The sequence below is a fragment of the Leptonychotes weddellii genome, chromosome 10 (genome assembly GCF_054177405.1).
Source record: "Leptonychotes weddellii isolate Sample4059 chromosome 10, ASM5417740v2, whole genome shotgun sequence".
NCBI lineage: Eukaryota > Metazoa > Chordata > Mammalia > Carnivora > Phocidae > Leptonychotes > Leptonychotes weddellii.
The window spans coordinates 91,867,787-91,886,940 of NC_138378.1; the positions used below are offsets into that span (position 1 = coordinate 91,867,787).

Below are 19,154 nucleotides of genomic sequence, written 5' to 3' on the forward strand. Positions count from 1 at the left end.
AAGGATAAAATGGCCAGGCCACCAGGGCTTTGCTGAATTCTGCAAAACCACTGGATGTCTTATAAAGTCTTGTCCCTGCTTCCTGCTATGACTCTGAGGGTCCTCTACTGCCCGACTCTCTGCATTTTATCTTGGAGGGGCCTGTTTCTGCCATCAGCACTTTACCAAGACCCTGGTAAGCAACTGCAAATAAGAGATAACCTGCCTGATTGTAAAGCTTTCTCCTTTCAGGATGTTACAGACTGTGACAAAGGGAAAGGAGAGAACTGGACAAGGTAATACCATCCCACCAGAAACTGAGCTGTGTTTTAATCATGGGTCACTGTCAGAAGAAAAGCTTAAACAATAAAACTGCTAAGAAGACACAACAATGTGACAATTCATGCATATAAAAAATGCTACCTAGGGAAAAGAAAAATCTGCAGAATATATAAATCAACCTGCTTAACAGGTTGATGGGGGTGATCAATATGTAATCAGAATTATGTGTTTCTGAAGACAGGAGCAACAAAGAATGCTAGTAGGTAATTAGAGCCACTGCCACGCCACTGGCTTTAAAAGAAGGCACACTTCTGGTCACTTTTATTCTGAAAAATATGTTAGCAGAGTGTTCTATAAAAATAGGATTTTGCCATACTTGACAGTAAAATGAGATGAAATTATTATTTAGGGTCACATAGGTTGCTTAAGACTCCTTAAATTTGGGGTGCCTGGGTGGCTCCATCAGTTAAGCGACTGACTCCTAATTTCAGCTCAGATCACGATTTCAGGGTCGTGAGATTGAGTCTCACGTCAGGCTCTGTGCTGAGTGTGGAGTCTGTTTAAGATTCTCTCCCCCTCTCTCTTCCTCTGCCCCTCCCCCTGCTTGCACTCGCTCACATGCGCTCTCTCTAAATTTGTATGTGCTGCCTGATATGGGAAATTGTTTAAAATGTAAATATAATTTTTCAAGAAGTAAAAAATCGTGATTAGAAAGTTGTCCTTTGAGTTACCATCTTCAAATATGCCAATCTCAGTATTTTAAAAACCAGACTTTCTCAAGGATGGTCTTATAACAGATAAAGCAGTAAAAAGTTAAAAAAAAAAAAGTGTTTTTCAAATTGAAAAAAGAATATAACATAAGCAGTTTTATTTTTACTAAACTCCCTCTGAATAAGAAAAAGTTTCCTCAAATACATTGCCAGAGACGTCAGTTCCTCTCCCAAAGACTGATGCAGGACCAAGTGCTTAAAAATCAGTGGACAGGAAAAAAATCCTAAAGACCTTTGCAAATTTTCATCTCCTACCATCCTTAGCATATAGAAATTGCTAATAACAAATTAGAAGGCAAAAATACTACTTTTTAAAAAATCACACTGTTGGGGAACCAGGTTGGCTCAGTCGGTGGAACATGTGACTCTTGATCCTAGGGTTGTAGGTTCGAGCCCCACATTGGGTGCAGAGATTACTTAAAAATAAAATCTTTTTTAAAATTAAAAATTAAGGGGCACCTGGGTGGCTCGGTCTGTTAAGCGTCTGCCTTCAGCTCAGGTCAGGATCCCGGGGTCCTGGGATGCAGCCCTGCATCGGGCTCCCTGCTCAGCAGGGAGCCTGCTTCTCCCTCTCCCTCTGCCTGCCACTCCCCCTGCTTATGCTCTCTGTCTCTCTGTCAAATAAATAAATAAAATCTTTTAAAAAAAATTAAAAATTAAAAACTTACCCTGTCTTAAATACACCAGTAAAATACACTGAATACTCAATGTTTCCTCCTTTTATTTCTGCTTCTGTGAACTAATGCTAATTTCTGAGCATTATCTTTATGCATATTATTATCCATATGCTGCCTGACAAACACTATGTTCTTTTCTAAATTTCATACGTGTAAGTTATAAAGACTATCAACATTTTTTCTGCCTTGAATATTTACTTCCTCTTAATTTTCTCTATTATATTTTCTAATGTACAATAGTTTCACTTGTCTGCATCAATCTTTTGTAGTTATACTTTCTTCATTTGAGATGAGGGGACACTTTTAAGTATAATAAAGTTTTTTTCAAAGAAAATATATCCCTTTAATTCCTTAAAAACATACACACACATATATAAAGTACATATACACACACATACATACATACACACATACATACAAAAAATAAAGATTTGGGAAAACAAAAATACCATGAAACTATAAAGGTTAAATACTAAAACATCAACAGTAGAAATTTTCCCGTTGTGGAATATTCTCTTTAGAGGAATTTCCTCCCTCCAATGAAGCATATGCTCTCATTCAACTTGTTAAAAAATGTTTAAAATGTTTCTTGTTGAAGTTTACAGAAAGAAACATTTTTAGTTGACAAAGTTTATTGGGATTTTAGGAAAGAAAGCAGACCACCATTTAAGATCTCATCTGGAAAAAGTCTAAAAGAAAAACTGTTTATTTGAAAAACAACAAAAACAAAAAAACAGGGAGGAGTACCGAGTATACGAAAGTCACTTGTTTCATAAAGCCAAAAACAGTTCTTCTACTACCAGCTAAATCATCATACTGTATAAAGCCTTTCATTACCAACTGAAAAAAAAAGACAGAAGTTTTTGCCAAATGTTCTCAGTTAACCAGAAAAATAAAATTATCTAAATGTATTCTAGTCATTATGCTTTTATATAATGCTGCTCTCCCAGTGCAATAATTTGGTGCAAGAAGAAATAAACTCAAAGGTATGGGCTTCATGTGAAATCGGGGGGCTCGGAGGGGGAGGGACACAAAACAAGTGTAATTGTGAATTACCTCTTTATCAAGATATGACAATACTGACTCTGTCTCATTCAGAAGGGCAACACTGCATTTTCCCCTGTTGAAAGAGGGAAAAAGTGAATAAATGTAAGAAAGGCCACCTCACCTTCACAGTGATGACATATACAAAGTTAGGAATATGCAGAATGTAAAGTTGGTATTAAGAAACCAGATGGCAATTAGGAATATACATAAACGTATATACTTGCTTTACAATCCTGGTGTTGCATAACCTAAAAAAATAGGACTGTCTGTAGATATTTACTGCGAGGCTAACCTGTGGAAGGAACTGTGTTAGGCAGTAAATCTTTAAAACATAAACACTTGATAGGTATTTCCTAACTATTACAGAAAAAAAAAAAAAGGATTACAATGAAACCTTCAGATCAGAAGTGAGTTTCTGAATCTATAAAGAGTTAATATGAGGCGATTTTATAAAAAGAGACTTTAGATAGACTTCACTGTACAAACCAGTACCTAAAATAATCTTTGGATTTTTTTAAGTAGCCAATGCATATGAGAACCTAAAAATAATACACATTCATATCAAGATTAACTGACTTACCTTTATTGACACTGCTCTAAAGCCTAGTTAAAATTTAAATACACTGCTATAAAGTAAAGGGCAAAATAAAGATCTACAGATTTACAGACCCTGAAGTCTGATGGCATTTACCTTTGATCATAGCCCTGGGAGTGAGTTTGAAAATGAAGGTCTATTAAAAAAAAAAAAAAAAAGGCTTGTCTAGACTTGAGAAAAATTAAGGTTATCCAGGTAGAGGCATTTATTACAAACACATTTATCATTTATTCTCACTAGCTTGAAAAATTCTGTAGAGCCACAAATTTGACAGGAGAGTTTTGACAGATGTTTCAAGTTATAGATAATTGGTCAGGACTCACAAAATATTTTTTAAATGTCATAATGTCATTTGATTTTGTAAACAAAAGTCACTGCTTGCTCCCCACAAAAATGACAAGCAAAAAACAAAAACATCACATATACATTGAATGGGAAGCTAAAAGAGCAGGCTGTTGGAATAGCAGAGTAGAAAACAATTCAAAGGAAAAAATTACCAAAAGCAAAATAAAATGTAAAATGCTAACACATAGGTGAAAAATTACACTTTACTAAACATTTTGCAAATGTACATTCCTTATATTTGAAAAAAAATTTCCCCTCATAAAAACATCTTTTTCTGGGAATCAGCTCTAGTTAATATCACTTCAAAAGACTTCTGAGAGCATGTGTTCTTTCCATATTGTCCTGTCAAGTCTCTAACTTGCTTAGGGAGAGTTATAAGGGTTTTTGGTTTTACTAATTTTAGTCGTGCATATTACTGAAGCAGAAAAATTAACATGATTACTTCAGAGCATATAACATCACTCACAGTCAACAATTACCTGACAGGCTCTTAGGAAGGACAGAATTACGGGTGGGGAAACTGCTCTGCTGAGGTCTGCACATCTACAGCTGCCACGGAAAAGCTTCTGTGACCTGTGTGTGTGCTCCTCACACGTGCAGCGCGCTTACGGACCAAATGGGCTTCCCAAAAATAGGCTTCAGTTACTTTTTTTGCCTAACAGCTGACAGAGCAGTATTTCTAACATTTAATACTTAATCACCTAGAAGAAATAAAGTCTTGGTTTTTAAAGTTCTCTAAAGTTGGGTGTTTTTTTTTTTAATGAAAAGGAGCAAAAGCTGAATGTTATTTTAATAGACACCACTTTCTTTAAGAGCCATTTGGATGTTAAGGGTTAATAGACATTGAAAATTCATACAAACAATACAGCATTAGTCTCCTCCATACTGCCTGAAATGACAAGAGGATTTAAATGGAATCATCAAACCATTATTTTCATAATTACATTAGGAGATAACAAAATGCTGATTATATACTGTTTTAGAGATACAACATGATTACAAAATCAAGAGGATACCCAGCCAATCTAAAATATAAATTATTTGGGGGAATGTAGCTTTTATGCAAAGATGAAAAAAATAATAGGTGATTTCATTTTTAAATTTCCTTTACTGTAGCTATGAATTTGCTCCCAAATTAAAAATGAAAACTGACACTTAAAATATTCAAGTACATATACTAACAGCTAATAAAGCAGGAGGTTGAGTCAGAATTATTTTATGAAGTAAATATGAATATATAATTAACACATGTACTACCACGCCAAGAATTGTTGATAAAAGTAGCTTAAAAAGATACTTAAAGTGCTGGTTTCCTTTATGCTGAACAAATCCTGGCTCACAGAAAAAAAATATGATAAATTTTAAGCTAACCCCAAACCAAAGGAACTATTATCAAACTGTAATATAGACAACCCAATTGGTTGATGCTGAATCTCAAGCAATGATCCTAAATGTTCTCTTCCACCACACGTGAATCCTTAAGGAAGAAAGATATCCAAACATGAGGATATAAATATAAAATACATTAAAGACCTTAACACAAAGAAAGATCACTGCAGGCCTATATAATTATTCATACTGCTTTTCTACAAGGAACTATACAGCAACACAGAATTTCCATAGAGACAACATACTTCCCCACAGATCACTGAAAAAGATCATACTCTGTCTGCTTCAGAGATTGCGCAGGGTGCTAGGACAGAGAGACATGTGAATAAATAATTATGACACAACACACTCCCATGTTTAACGCCAGGTGCTGATCAGCTTGCTATCTGCTTAATAGGATGTTCAGTATCATCCTACAGACTCAAACACCACATGTAAAAATGTGCACACAGGTTATATATTTCTTTTATTTAAAGATGTTACCTATTTGTATAAATGAAAGAGGAAGTTTTAAAATGAGTATCCATTTCCCCAGTGCCTGAAGACTCTCAGTTTCATACCACTGCAGCTTGTAGAATGGTGTAGGACCACTAGGGTCCCTGCTTAGGAAAATGCAAATTTCTTAGTGCCACACCAAACTTATTGAGGCCAAATATCCCTGGGAGGGATCGAGAAATCCATGTGGTTGATAAGTATCACCAGGTGATCCTTAGTGAGATTTACTGAATCCAAATATCTCGGGGAGGGATCAAGGAATCTACATGGAAAACAGGCATCACCAGGTGATCGTTAAGCACAGTGAACTTGAAAACCACTAGTAAAGATGCAGGGTCTGACTAAACACATTCCTTGTTCAACAAAAGACTATTTTTTCATTAAAAAGGTTATTTTTCAGGGTGTTTGGGTACCTCAGTCAGTTAAGTGTCGGACTCCTGGTTTCGGCTCAGGTCATGATCTCTGGATGGAGAGATGGGAGTCCTGCAAGGGGTAGGTGGGGGGGGGGGAAATCCAGGCTCAGCAGGGAGTCGGCTTGAGGCTCTCCCTCTCCCTCTGTCCCCCCACACTCACCCAAATGCGCATGCGCACACGGGCGCACGCGCTCTCTCAAATCTTTTTTTAAAAAGGCATTTTTCTCAATAGCCTTATGAGTCTTACAGTTGCTCTGGATTCTGGACATTTTCTCATATAAAAACAATGCTGGCAGGCAACTGGGTGGCTCAGATAGTTAAACGTCTGCCTTTGGCTCAGGTCATGATCCCAGGGTCCTGGGATCGAGCCCTGCATCGGGCTCCCTGCTCGGCGGGAAGCCTGCTTCTCCCTCTCCCACTCCCCCTGCTTGTGTTCCCTCTCTTGATGTGTCTCTCTCTGTCAAAAAATAAATGAAAATCTTAAAAAAAAAAAAAAAGACTAATCTAAAAGAAAGGCAAAACAATTAAGTTCAAGGAGAGCAAAAGGTTATATAAGAAAGAATATGTGGGAAAACCTTACATGTTCATAAAATACAATGAATGATTATTCAGTTTAAAAAATGTTGTGATATATTGGGAAAACGAAGGAAAGTTAAAGAGAAGAGAAAGTAAAGAGAGATTTAGAAAATTGAAAAAGTAATAGTAGCAGTGTAAGAGTGGTATTAATACAGAAGCCACAGAGAAAAGTCGAAAATGACTGTGGAGGGGGAACTAGGCTTATGACTGCCTTGGATATTATTATATAAGTATATACATATATTTGACTTTTAAAAATAATACAATTTAAATTTAAAGTAAAAATGGAGAGCCTAAGTAAACAAAGTGCATACATTTGTATAAATAATACATATACCAAGGAAGCAAAGATTATTTACCATGAGTCTACACCAAGTTTTCTCAACCTTGGCATTATTAACATATGAAGCCAGGTGGTACTTCGCTGTGGCGGGCTGTCCTATGCACGTAGAGTGTTTAGCAGCATCCCTGGCCTCTACCCACTGGACAACAGTAGTATCCCCACACCTAGCTGAGACAGCCAAAACTGTTCAGACTTTGTTGAATGGCCCCCAGGAGACAAAACAGTCCCTGGTTGAGAACCACTGCTCTAGAGTTGATGAACCACAGTTTTCTTTCTTTTTTAAAGATTTTATTTATTTGAGAGAGAGAGAGTGAGTGGGAGGGAGAGGGAGAAAGAATCTGAAGCAGAGTCTGTGCTGAGAACAGAGCCCTATGTGGGGCCCGATCCCAAGACCCTGAGATCATGACCTGAGCCGAAACCAAGAATCAGACGCTTAAGCAACTGAGCCACCCAGGCGCCCCCGAACCAGAGTTTTCTTAAGTATATCTTTTTTTTTTTTAAGATTTTATTTATTTATTTGACAGAGAGAGATACAGCAAGAGAGGGAACACAAGCAGGGGGAGCGGGAGAGGGAGAAGCTGGCCTCCCGCCAAGCAGGGAGCCCGATGAGGGGCCCAATCCCAGGACCCCGGAATCATGACCTGAGCCGAAGGCAGACGCTTAACAACTGAGCCACCCAGGCACCCCTCTTAAGTGTATCTTAAGAAACAAACACTGGGGCGCCTGGGTGGTTCAGTTGGTTAAGCGACTGCCTTCAGCTCAGGTCATGATCCTGGAGTCACTGGATCAAGTCCCGCATCGGGCTCCCTGCTCGGCAGGGAGTCTGCTTCTCCCTCTGACCCTCCCCCATCTCATGTGCTCTCTCTCATTCTCTCTCTCTCTCAAATAAAGAAATAAAATCTTAAAAAAAAAAAAAGAAACAAACACTGGAGGACTCTCTACATAAGTTAAAGAATACGATCTTATAGATCTTTAGACTATAAAAAGGAACCAAAAAAGAGAAAGAAATCTGGATGTTAAACATTTCTATTCAAAGATATATTTTCTGTTAATACTGCTTTAACAGATGTTAAGAAATAAAAATTAAAGAAGACAAAAACAAACAGAACAAAACCTGGAACAGCTGTTTGAGTAGGTAAGGTAAAGGAATAAAAAGCCAAGAATAGAAGTCTGGGTTTAATGTAATAGATCAATGGATTCTGCAAAGAAAAATGACAAGTCATGTTCTGGAAAGCTCATTCTGTCTGTGGCATGTGGAGAAAACCAAAGCAACAAAACTTTAATCCGATTCTGGAGATTTGATAACAAATATGAATCAAACTGTAAAAGAGGAATTCAAGGGGGGAGAAATCCTTCTCTTGGTGCCACTTTTCCCTTTTATAGCTAGGAGAAAGTGGGATGTCCAAAAGAAGGCAGTAGGTATTAGGAAGATCCTCTTTCCTAGCACAGTATGACAAATCGTTCTGATTACCAGAAAAATCTCACAGGCATTTCCACAACTCTGTGGAACACAAGAGCTTAGGACAACATGTAGAATAGAATATACTTTCATCCAGGGGCGCCTGGGTGGCTCAGTTGGTTGGGCGGCTGCCTTCGGCTCAGGTCGTGATCCTGGAGTCCCTGGATCGAGTCCCGCGTCGGGCTCCCTGCTCGGCGGGGAGTCTGCTTCTCCCTCTGACCCTCCCCACTCTCATGTGCTCTCTCTCATTCTCTCTCTCTCAAATAAATAAATAAATAAAATCTTTAAAAAAAAAAAAAAAGGAATATACTTTCATCCAGCTCAGTGCTTCTCTGCATTGCGACTCTGGTCAGAGAAGGAAACACTTCAACCCATAGAGGATAAATCATTTCAAAGTAAAGATTATACCATACAAAGACAACATTCAAGAAAAAGTGTGCTAAACATGTAGACTTTAAAATGCTAAATTGTGATATGATTTTTCTCTTCACTGTATTTTTCCTCACATTCTTCTACTAAGCAATTCTATGAGCTTAAGCACACTAAGTAATTAATTTCCTTATGTTAGTTTCCTCTTTTTATTAGATTTATTATTTTTTTTTAAAGACTTATTTATTTATTTGAGAGAGCGAGAATGAGAGAGAGAGAGAGTACATGAGAGGGGAGAGGGTTAGAGGGAGAAGCAGGCTCCTCGCCGAGTAGGGAGCCCAATGCGGGACTCGATCCAGGGACTCCAGGATCATGATCTGAGCCGAAGGCAGTCGCTCAACCAACTGAGCCACCCAGGCGCCCTAGATTTATTTTATTTTAGAGAGAAAGCGAGGACGAGAGTGTGAGCAGGGGGAGGGGCAGAGGGAGAGAATCTTCAAGCAGACTCCCCACTGAGAGCGGAACCCAATGTGGGGTTCAATCCCATGACCCATGAGATCATGCCCTGAGTTGAAACCGAGAGCTAGATACTTAACCAACTGAGCTACCAGACACCCCTCTTATGTTAGTTTCTTAAGCAGCACTACTTGTAGTCATCAGCAGTACCCTTTTGGCTAATTCAAATTTTGTTTACAAATAGCAATAAAATTGCAAAAATCTAACACCTTAAAATAAAAACATTGGCATAATAAAAATTTGTACAGGAAGAAAACTGCCTTTATTAGAATCTTTTTTTAGATTCCAAATAAGTTCCTTTAACATTAATAGCTAAACTGAAGAGTCTGCCAATTTAAGTGGAGTGCTATGTTAGCAACACTACCTATTTTTCAATAAACATTAAGTCTTTTAAAAACTGTTTTCTCAGGTCACCTGGCTGGCTCAGTCAGTAAAGCATGCGGGGTTGTGAGTTCAAACCCCACATTGGGCATAGAGCTTACTTAACATCTTTTGTTGTTGTTTTCCCTGAAGATGGCAAAAAAGGCCTCAACAGACCTAAATTTACAAATTACAAATCCCTAAAAAGTAAAACAACCCAAAAAACAAAAAAACAAATCACAAATCCTTTTTCACTTGAATCTCCCTGCTTTGACCAACACAGAAATATGAATAAATACAAAATCCAGAAAACATAATTAGGACATTTTCATCTATTTTACTTGGTATAATTTATTTTGTACATCTCTCACAATCACACGTGTGACGTGACACATGAACAAGTTTATTCTTTGCAGGATTAGTTTTAACAGCAAAAGACTAAAATGAACCAAGTATTTATCAGTTAGGATTAAGTAAATTAGACATATAAAACAGCTACAGAAAAGAATGAAGCAGATCTTTACTATCAGATATGGAATTATGACCAAAATAATTTCATTTAAAAAGCACAATGTAGAGAGTAAGGTGGAGTCACTCATGTCAGGCAGTGACTCATGTCAAGTAATGATGTAAGCAGCCAAGGGCATTCCAGCTAAGACCAGATATCACCAAAACCAGTATGGGTTGATGGCATCCAAAACTGAAAACCAGCAAAGCCAAGAGAGCCTGGAAGAACTGAGAGCTGATAATCAGTACAACTAGAAGGGGCCTGCAAAGGCCCAAGACTGACTATACTCCTTTAAAAAGGAAGGACTTTTGCAGCAAACAGGCTCTCCAGATGTTGACGCTTCCATGTCTGACAGCATTAAAAAGGCCACTGACCCTGAAAGCTCTGCCCAGTTGATCTCTGACCACAACAGAGATCCTCCACTGGTTGAACATAATAAGCAGTAAGCACCAAGAGCTGACCTGGATGGGACCAAGGCCTCATCTCAACTGTGCGCTCACAGACTGACTTGGCGTCTGGTTCGTTAACTTCTTACCCCTTACTGTATCTTGTCTGCTGTGTGACTTTGTATTATGCTTTGCTTTATGTGCCCTGTATGAAGGCAAGTTGAATGCGTAGTGAAATGTCACTGAGTCTGGAATCCCAAACGTGCTTTCCAAGTATGTTAACCTTACTCTGACTGAATAAAGCTTACTGTGGAAAGACACAACTCATATAAGTGCCTTTATAGTGTGTTCACAACGTACAACCTAATAGTGTTGTAATTTACTCCATGACTTACTACAAACACAAACATACACACCTCATTGCTTCTATGTGCATGAAATGTTTCTGGAAGTATACGTAAGATTCTCGAAACAGTGATGGGCTGGGAGACTGTATAGAGTGAGAAATTTTACTGTGTACCGCATATTTTGATTTTGAACCCCATATTTTGATTTGGAGCCATGTCAATATATTACATATCCTCCCCAAATGTTTATATTTTTTAATTTTATTTTTTTCATCATGATCAAGTATGTGCTATAATCCCTTCACCTATTTCACCCATCCCCCCACCCACTCCACTCTGGTAACTATCAGTTTGTTCTCCATATAAAGAGTCTATTTCTTGGTTTGTCTTTTTTTCCTTTGCTCTTTTGTTTTGTTTCTTAAATTCCACATATGAGTGAGATCATATGGTATTTGTCTTTCTCTGACTTATTTCAGTTAGCATAATATTCTCCAGCTCCATGTTGTTGCAAACGACAAGATTTCATTCTTTTTTATGGTTGAGTAATATTCCTCTGTGTGTGTGTGTGCGTGTGGGTATACACACACATCACATCTTCTTTATCCATTCATCTATCTTGGGTTGCTTCCACAGTTTGGCTATTGTGAATAATGCTGCAATAAACATAGGGGTACATGTATCCCTTTGAATTAGTGTTTTTCTATTTTTTAGGTAAATACCCAGTAGTGAGATTACTGGACCATAGGGTAATTCTCTTTTTAAATGTTTGATGAACCTCCATACTGTTTTCCAAAGTGGCTGCACCAGTCACATTCCCACCAGCAGTGCAAGAGGGTTCCTTTTTTTTCCTTTTTTTTGAGAGAAGTGTTTTTTGTTGTTGTTTGTTTGTTTTTTATTTTTTAAGATTTTATTTATTTATCAGAGAGAGAGAGCACACAAGCAAGGGGGGAGGCAGACAGAGGAAGAAGCAGGGTGCCCGCCAAGCAAGGAGCCCAACGTGGAACTCAATCCCAGGATCCTGGGATCACGACCTGAGCCGAAGGCAGACACCTAACCAACTGAGCCGCCCAGGCATCCCAAGAGGGTTCCTTTTTTATTCACATCCTCACCAACACTTGTTTCTTGAGTTTTTAATTTTAGCCATTCTGACAGGTACAGTTTCAATTTGCATTTCTCTGCTGATAACTGATGTTGAACATCTTTTCTTTCTTTTTTTTTTTTTAAGATTTTATTTATTTGTGAGAGAGAGAGAGAGAACACACAAGCAGGGGGAGCAGCAGGCAGAGGGAGAAGTGGGCTCCCTGCTGAGCAAGGAGCCCAGTGCAGGACTCATCCCAGGACTCCGAGATCATGACCTGAGCCGAAGGCAGACACCCAGCCGACTGAGCCACCCAGGCATCCCTGAACATCTTTTCATGTGTCTGTTGGTCACCTACATGTCTTCTTTGGAGAAATATCTGTTTATATCTTCTACTCATTTTTAATCAGATTATCTATTTTTGGGGTGTTGAGCTATACAAGTTCTTCATATATTTTGGATATTAATCCTTTATTGGATATGTCATGTGTAAATATCTTCTCCCATTCAGCAGGCTGCCTTTTAGTTTTGGTGATTTTTTCCTTCACTGTGCAAAAATCTTTTATTTTTATTTAGTCTTAATTAGTTTATTTTTGCTTTTATTACCCTTGCCTCAGGAGACACATCTAGGAAAATTGTGCTATGACTGATGTCAGAGAAATTACTGCCTGTGCTCTCTTCAGGATTTTTATGGTTTCTGGTCTCACATTTAGGTCTTTAATCCATTTTGATTTTATTTTTTTGTATCTGGCAAGAGAACATGGTCCAGTTTTGTTCTTTTGCACATAGCTAGCGGTCCAGTTTTCCCAATACCATTTGTTGAAGAGACTTTTTCCCATTGCATATATATTCTTCCTTTGTCGAAGATTAACTGTGTAATTAGGGGGTTATTTCTGGGTTTTCTAGTCTGTTCCACTGATCTATGTGTCTACTTTTATGCCAGTACCATACTGTTTTAAAATTTTTTTTTTTTAATATTTATTTATTTGACAGAGAGAGACACAGCGAGAGAGGGAACACAAGCAGGGGGAGTGGGAGAGGGAGAAGCAGGCTCGATCCCAGGACCCTGGGATCATGACCTGAGCCGAAGGCAGACGCTTAACGACTGAGCCACCCAGGCGCCCCTGCCAGTACCATACAGTTTTAAGTACTACTGCTTTGTAATATAACTTGAAGTCTGGAATTGTGATACTTCCGGTTTTCTTTTTCAAGATTGCTTTGGCTATTTGAGGTCTTTTGGTGGTTCCATACAAATTTTAGGATGTTTGTTCTAGTTCTGTGAAAAATACTGTTGGTATTTTGATAGGGACTGCATTAAATCTGTAGATTATTTTGGGCAGTATAGACATTTTAACAATGTTTGTCCTTCCAACCAAATGTTTTATATTTTTATTTTTTTACTTTTTTTAAAGATTTTATTTATTTATTTGAGAGAGAGAATGAGATAGAGAGAGTATGAGAGGGGGGAGAGTCAGAGGGAGAAGCAGACTCCCTGCTGAGCAGGGAGCCCGATGTGGGACTCGATCCCAGGACTCCAGGATGATGACCTGAGCCGAAGGCAGTCGCCCAACCAACTGAGCCACCCAGGCGCCCATGTTTTATATTTTTAAAAGAAGGGGGGCAGATCAGTTTTCTGTGATATAGACAACAACAACAAAATTTGCTATATTATCCACTGCCTTTGGATACCAGTTTACTTCAAGCCATATATGGATATACTATCCCCAACCATGCCAATTCATAAACTCACTATGGCAATCTATTCCCATCAACTCTCATCTATTAACTATAGCTTTGCAGTCTCTGGGGCATTTTTTACTTAAAAAAAACAACTGCTTGGGGCGCCTGGGTGGCTTAGATGGTTGGGAGTCTGCCTTCAGCTCAGGTCATAATCCCAGGGTCCTGGGATCGAGCCCCACGTCGGGCTCCTGGCTCAGCGGGGAGTCCGCTTCTCCCTCTCCCTCTGCTTCTCCCACTGCTCGTGCTCTCTCTCTATATATATCTCTGTGTCTCAAATGAATAAATAAAATCTTTAGGGCGCCTGGGTGTTTCAGTTGGTTAAGCGACTGCCTTCGGCTCAGGTCATGATCCTGGAGTCCCGGGATCGAGTCCCACGTCCGGCTCCCTGCTCAGCAGGGAGTCTGCCTCTCTCTCTGACCCTCCCCCCTCTCATGCTCTCTATCTCATTCTCTCTCTCAAATAAATAAATAAAATCTTTAAAAAAAAAAAAATAAAATAAAATCTTTAAAAAAAAAACAACTGCTTATAGATATACATTTTCTGTTCATTAATTAATTTCTGATATGTATGACCACCTAAAGAAAAATTTTACCTTCAAATATTATTTGCTCTAGGTAAAACATCAATCAAAAATTTTTTCAAATTCCAACTTTTGAAAATGGATGGAAATGTTTTTTCAATGGTGAATAAACTTACCAGAGTCACAGTGCATTTCCCAAACAGTTTGATAACTCTACTTGACAAAGACACAAAGAGACGAGTCCTAATACTGTAAACTGTATTTTTTAGTGACCTAATTGAGAGAAGTTTAACAGCATTCCAATGAGGGGGGAGAGTAATATTTTTAGGGTCTCAACAGAATAATGAATTAAATGACAGGCAAAGCTCAAATGTTTATCTCCTCTTTTCTGAGATGCCTTTAAAATGAAAGTAAGAGAGTTAGAAATAAAAGAACCTAAAATCACTCAAAAAACGCCATCACCCATGATGGTTTCAAAGATTTCATGAAAATTCTGGAAGACAATGACAGATAAAAGAGACTGAGCAGTGTAAACCAAAGTTCAGGATGAGCATTTCATTTAACAGGGAAACACTAAAATTAGGAACAAGGCACAAATGCCCACCCTACACATTACTATTAAACATGCCATTGGTGGTTTGACCTAATACAACCAGACAAAGCCCAAAATATGCTTAAAAATAGCTGATGCGGGCGCCTGGGTGGCTCAGATGGTTAAGCGTCTGCCTTCGGCTCAGGTCATGATCTCAGGGTCCTGGGATCAAGTTCCGCATCAGGCTCCCTGCTCCTTGGGAGCCTGCTTCTCCCTCTGCCTTTCTCTCTCGCTCTGTCTCTCATGAATAAAAAAAAAAAAAAAAAATAGCTGATGCTAGGAAAGATGGAACTGATCTACCTGGCAGAGCCGTAAAAAAATTCTTGTCTTCTTTAAGTAAAGGTCCTAGTTAAACCAACTACACATCCTAACAGGAAACTTACTAATGAAGTCGGACTACATGAACAGAACTCCTGATTGGCTTTGCCGTTATTCCCTTAGTTTTAAAAAACAGACAGGTATGAATCACCTAATACTTGAGGAAAGACTACAGCACAAAAGATGAATACAAAAAGTCAAAAACTGAATCTGGAGGAAAGAGGTGGTTTAAGCAACAAAAGAGAACTTTGAAGACACAAATTAGAATTTTTAAAAAAGATTTGTGCAATACTGCATTCATAACAAAAATAGGCTGCACTGAGCAGTTGCCATATAATGTGTTGGTTTCGAAAAGTAGCATAGAGGCGCCTGGGTGGCTTAGTCGCTTGGGTGTCTGCCTTTGGCTCAGGTCATAATCCTGGAGTCCCAGGATGAAGCCCTGCATTTGGCTCCTTGCTCAGCAGGGAGTCTAATTCTCCCTCTGCCCCTCACCCTGCTCGTGCTCTCTCTCTCTCAAATAAATAAAATCTTAAAAAAAAAGCACAGCATAGTGATTCAACATTCTATATGCTGTGCCATGCTCACCACAATAAGTGTAGATGACACATTTTTTTTATTAAACAATACTATCAACACTTCTTTTTTAAAGATTTATTTCTTTGAGAGAGTGAGCAAGAGAGAGAGAGCACGAGCAGGGGGAGGAGCAGAAGCTGAAGGAGAAGCAGACTCCCCACTGAGCAGGAGGAGGGGGCGAGGGGCTCCATCCCAGGACCCTGGGATCATGACCTGAGCCGGAGGCAGACGCTTAACGACTGAGCCACCCAGGTGCCCCCCCCTTTTTTTTAATGAAGATTTTATTTATCTACTTGACAAAGAGCACGAGCAGGGGAGCGGGAGAGGGAGAAGCAGGCCTCCCGCCGAGCAGGGAGCCCGATGTGGGGCTCGATCCCAGGACCCTGGGATCATGACCTGAGCCGAAGGCAGACACTTAACCAATTAAGTCACCTGGGTGCCCCTACCATCAACACTCTTGAACACTATACACAAGAACTGTACAATATGCAACGTTTTCAGGAGTAAAGAGAATATTTACAACAACTGGCCACATGCTGGGCCAGAAAACATGGCTCAACAAATCTTTAAAAACTGAAATTACGCAGAGTGGACTCACTAGTCATAGTAAAATTAAACCAGAAATCAACAACAGAAAGAACTGGAAAATCCTCCAGAGGTCTGGATATTAACCAATAAACTTAAATAATTCATGAATCAAACACTTAAAAAAAAGGATCCACTGAAAAAGATTATTCAGAAGACCAAAAAAAAGAGCCTCTGAAATTCTAAGATATAGTTGGCGAAATTAAAATATCCAACGTGCTAGGAGATAAAAGTCAAAGAGTTAGCTCAGAACCAAAACCAGAAAATATGGTAAAAGACAGGAAACAAAGACAACCCAGGAGAGCTAACATACAAGTAATATAAGTACTGGAAAGAGAAAAAAAAATTGAAAGAAATATTAAAAAAAGAACTCCTAGCTATAAAAGAAGACTGGGTTCTTCTAATTAAAATGGCCTACCAAATATCCTCACCATTGAGGCATCACTGAAATTTCAGGATACATTAAGAGAATGTATCTCTTATTTATTGGTAAGAGAATTCTAACAAGATTTAAGAGAGGGGGATAAATTGGTAATAATGCAAAGTATGGAAAATCTATGTGATATAAAACAACTATTCAACGACAATAGACATTTGAGTCCAATAGGGTAATTCCTTCAGAGTTTTGATGGAAAATCATTTTCAAACCGAAATTCAATACCAAACTAATTATGTATCATGTGTATAGTAGTAAGTTATCTAGAAATTTCATTCTAGAATAATATAGGAAGCATTACAAAATATGTAAAAGAGAGGTTGAGTCTGATAGAGCTGAGAACTTCTGCTGTAAGGTATTACACATTAAAACATAAAACTAGGGGCGCTTGAGTGGCTCAGTCATTAAGCGGCTGCCTTCAGCTCAGGTCATGACCCCAGTGTCCTGGGATCTAGCCCTGCATTGGGCTCCCTACTACACGGGAAGCCTGCTTCTCCCTCTCCCACTCCCCCTGCTTGTGTTCCCTCTCTCACTGTCTCTCTCTCTGTCAAATAAATAAATAAAATCTTTAAAAAAACAAACAAAAAAAAAAACCCCCATAAAACTAAAATTAAGAAATCATTGGTGCCGGGGTGGCTCAGTCGATTAAGCCTCCAACTCTTGGTTTCAGCTCAGGTCACGATCTCAGGGTGGTGAGATCGAGCCCTGCGTCCAGCTCCACACTCAGTGCAGAGTCTGCTTGAGTTTCTCTCTCCCTCTCCCTCTGCCCCACCCCCAAAAAATAAAAATAAAAATAAAACAGAAAGGAGGGATTGAGCTTTATTAAAATAATAAACTGTACTATTTTGTCAAGAACATTCTTAAGTGGAACTTGTCATTTTAGTTTTTTGTCTGTTTTCCTGCAAATGCACAGAGGTGAATACAGTGACAACTCTAGCACAATTTAGTGCCACTGACTTGGTTCATGTTGAGTTTACCCACAACCGCTTTTGCAAAATCAACACAGGGAAAAGGCGAGTAGCATCTTACTGTTGTTATGAAATAGTTCTCATCTCACAAAGCCCCTGAAAAGGTCTAAGTGACACTCAGGAGTCCACAAACTATGCTCTGAAAACACTTTGCTTTCAATGTTCTTGGTCTTTTCCATTCTCATAAATTTTGGAATCAGCTTCTCAATTTACACACACTTATACACACACAAACCCGCTGAGCTTTTCCTTGGGACAGTACTGAATCTTTGAATCAATTTGGGGAAAACTGACATACTGTCATGCATTTACTTATCCTATATTTATTTAAGACTAATTCCTTCAGCAATCCTTTTTAGTTTCTATGTAGTTTATACATAACTTTCCCTTCTTCTCATACATCTTTCTTTAGATTTATTCTAGGTGTCTGATGCTTTTTGATGACATTGTAAATGATATATCTTTTCTGGGAGGGGGGAGAGGGAGAGAGAGAATCTTAAGCAGGCTCCACACCCAGTAAGGAACCCTGCAGGGCTCGATCTCACGACCCTGAGATCATGACCTGAGCTGAAATCAAGAGTTGGAGGCTTAACCGACTGAGTCACCCAGAAGCCCTAAAGGTATCTTTTTAACCTTAGTTTTCTGACTGACCCCTCTTCACACCATATACATAAAACAGACTTAAACACAAAAGGTGGGGCACCTGGCTGGCTCAGTCTGTGGAGCATGAGACTCTTGATCTCCAGGTCGTGAGTTTGAGCCCCACATTGGGTACAGAACTTACTTTAAAGAAAAGGGGGGGGAGGGCGCCTGGGTGGCTCAGTTGGTTAGGCGACTGCCTTCAGCTCAGGTCATGATCCTGGAGTCCCTGGATCGAGTCCCGCATCGGGCTCCCTGCTCGGCGGGGAGTCTGCTTCTCCCTCTGACCCTCCCCCCTCTCATGTGCTCTCTCTCTCCTCTCATCCTCTCTCTCAAATAAATAAATAAAAAAAAAAATCTTTAAAAAAAAAAAAAGAAAAGGGGGGGGTTTAAAAAATACAAAAGGTCAGTAAAACTTCAAGAAAACATAGGAGAGCAGTAACTTCATGATCACAGGAAATCCTTGACTATTCCAGGGCAGTGACACTTGGATTTGTTTCTGAATGAGCACTCTTTCTGAGTGACAAAGTATTCTCACTCTAGTTTTATTCTGCTCCCTCACATATATCAAACTTATCAGGCATGTCTGTCAGCTTCTCAAGAATGGAATTTTTCCAGCCTTTATTTAATTGTCCTCCCCTCCTCCTGCTGTTCCATTGTTCCTTTTCCAACCACATTTCTCAAATATTTAAAAACAAACTAACCAAACTAGAAAGAGCAAAGATGACACGAGTGGTGCAGAAGAACAAGCACTACTTATTGAGAGAGGAAGGCACACACAGGTAATGCAGAGCCTCTGCATACCAGCAACGCACAGCCCAAATCCAACAACACACGTAAGATTAGAAA

At 39.0% G+C, this 19,154-nt stretch overlaps 1 protein-coding gene across 1 annotated transcript in view; it reads right to left on the reverse strand.

The window, feature by feature from the left end:
* MTA3 (metastasis associated 1 family member 3) overlaps positions 1 to 19,154 on the reverse strand; it is a 147,518-nt gene that overhangs the window by 76,751 nt on the left and 51,613 nt on the right. Inside the window, exon 5 of the mRNA XM_081797296.1 lies at positions 2,765 to 2,828. Coding sequence (XP_081653422.1) covers positions 2,765 to 2,828 — 64 coding nt within the window. The remainder of the gene's footprint in view (positions 1 to 2,764; positions 2,829 to 19,154) is intronic.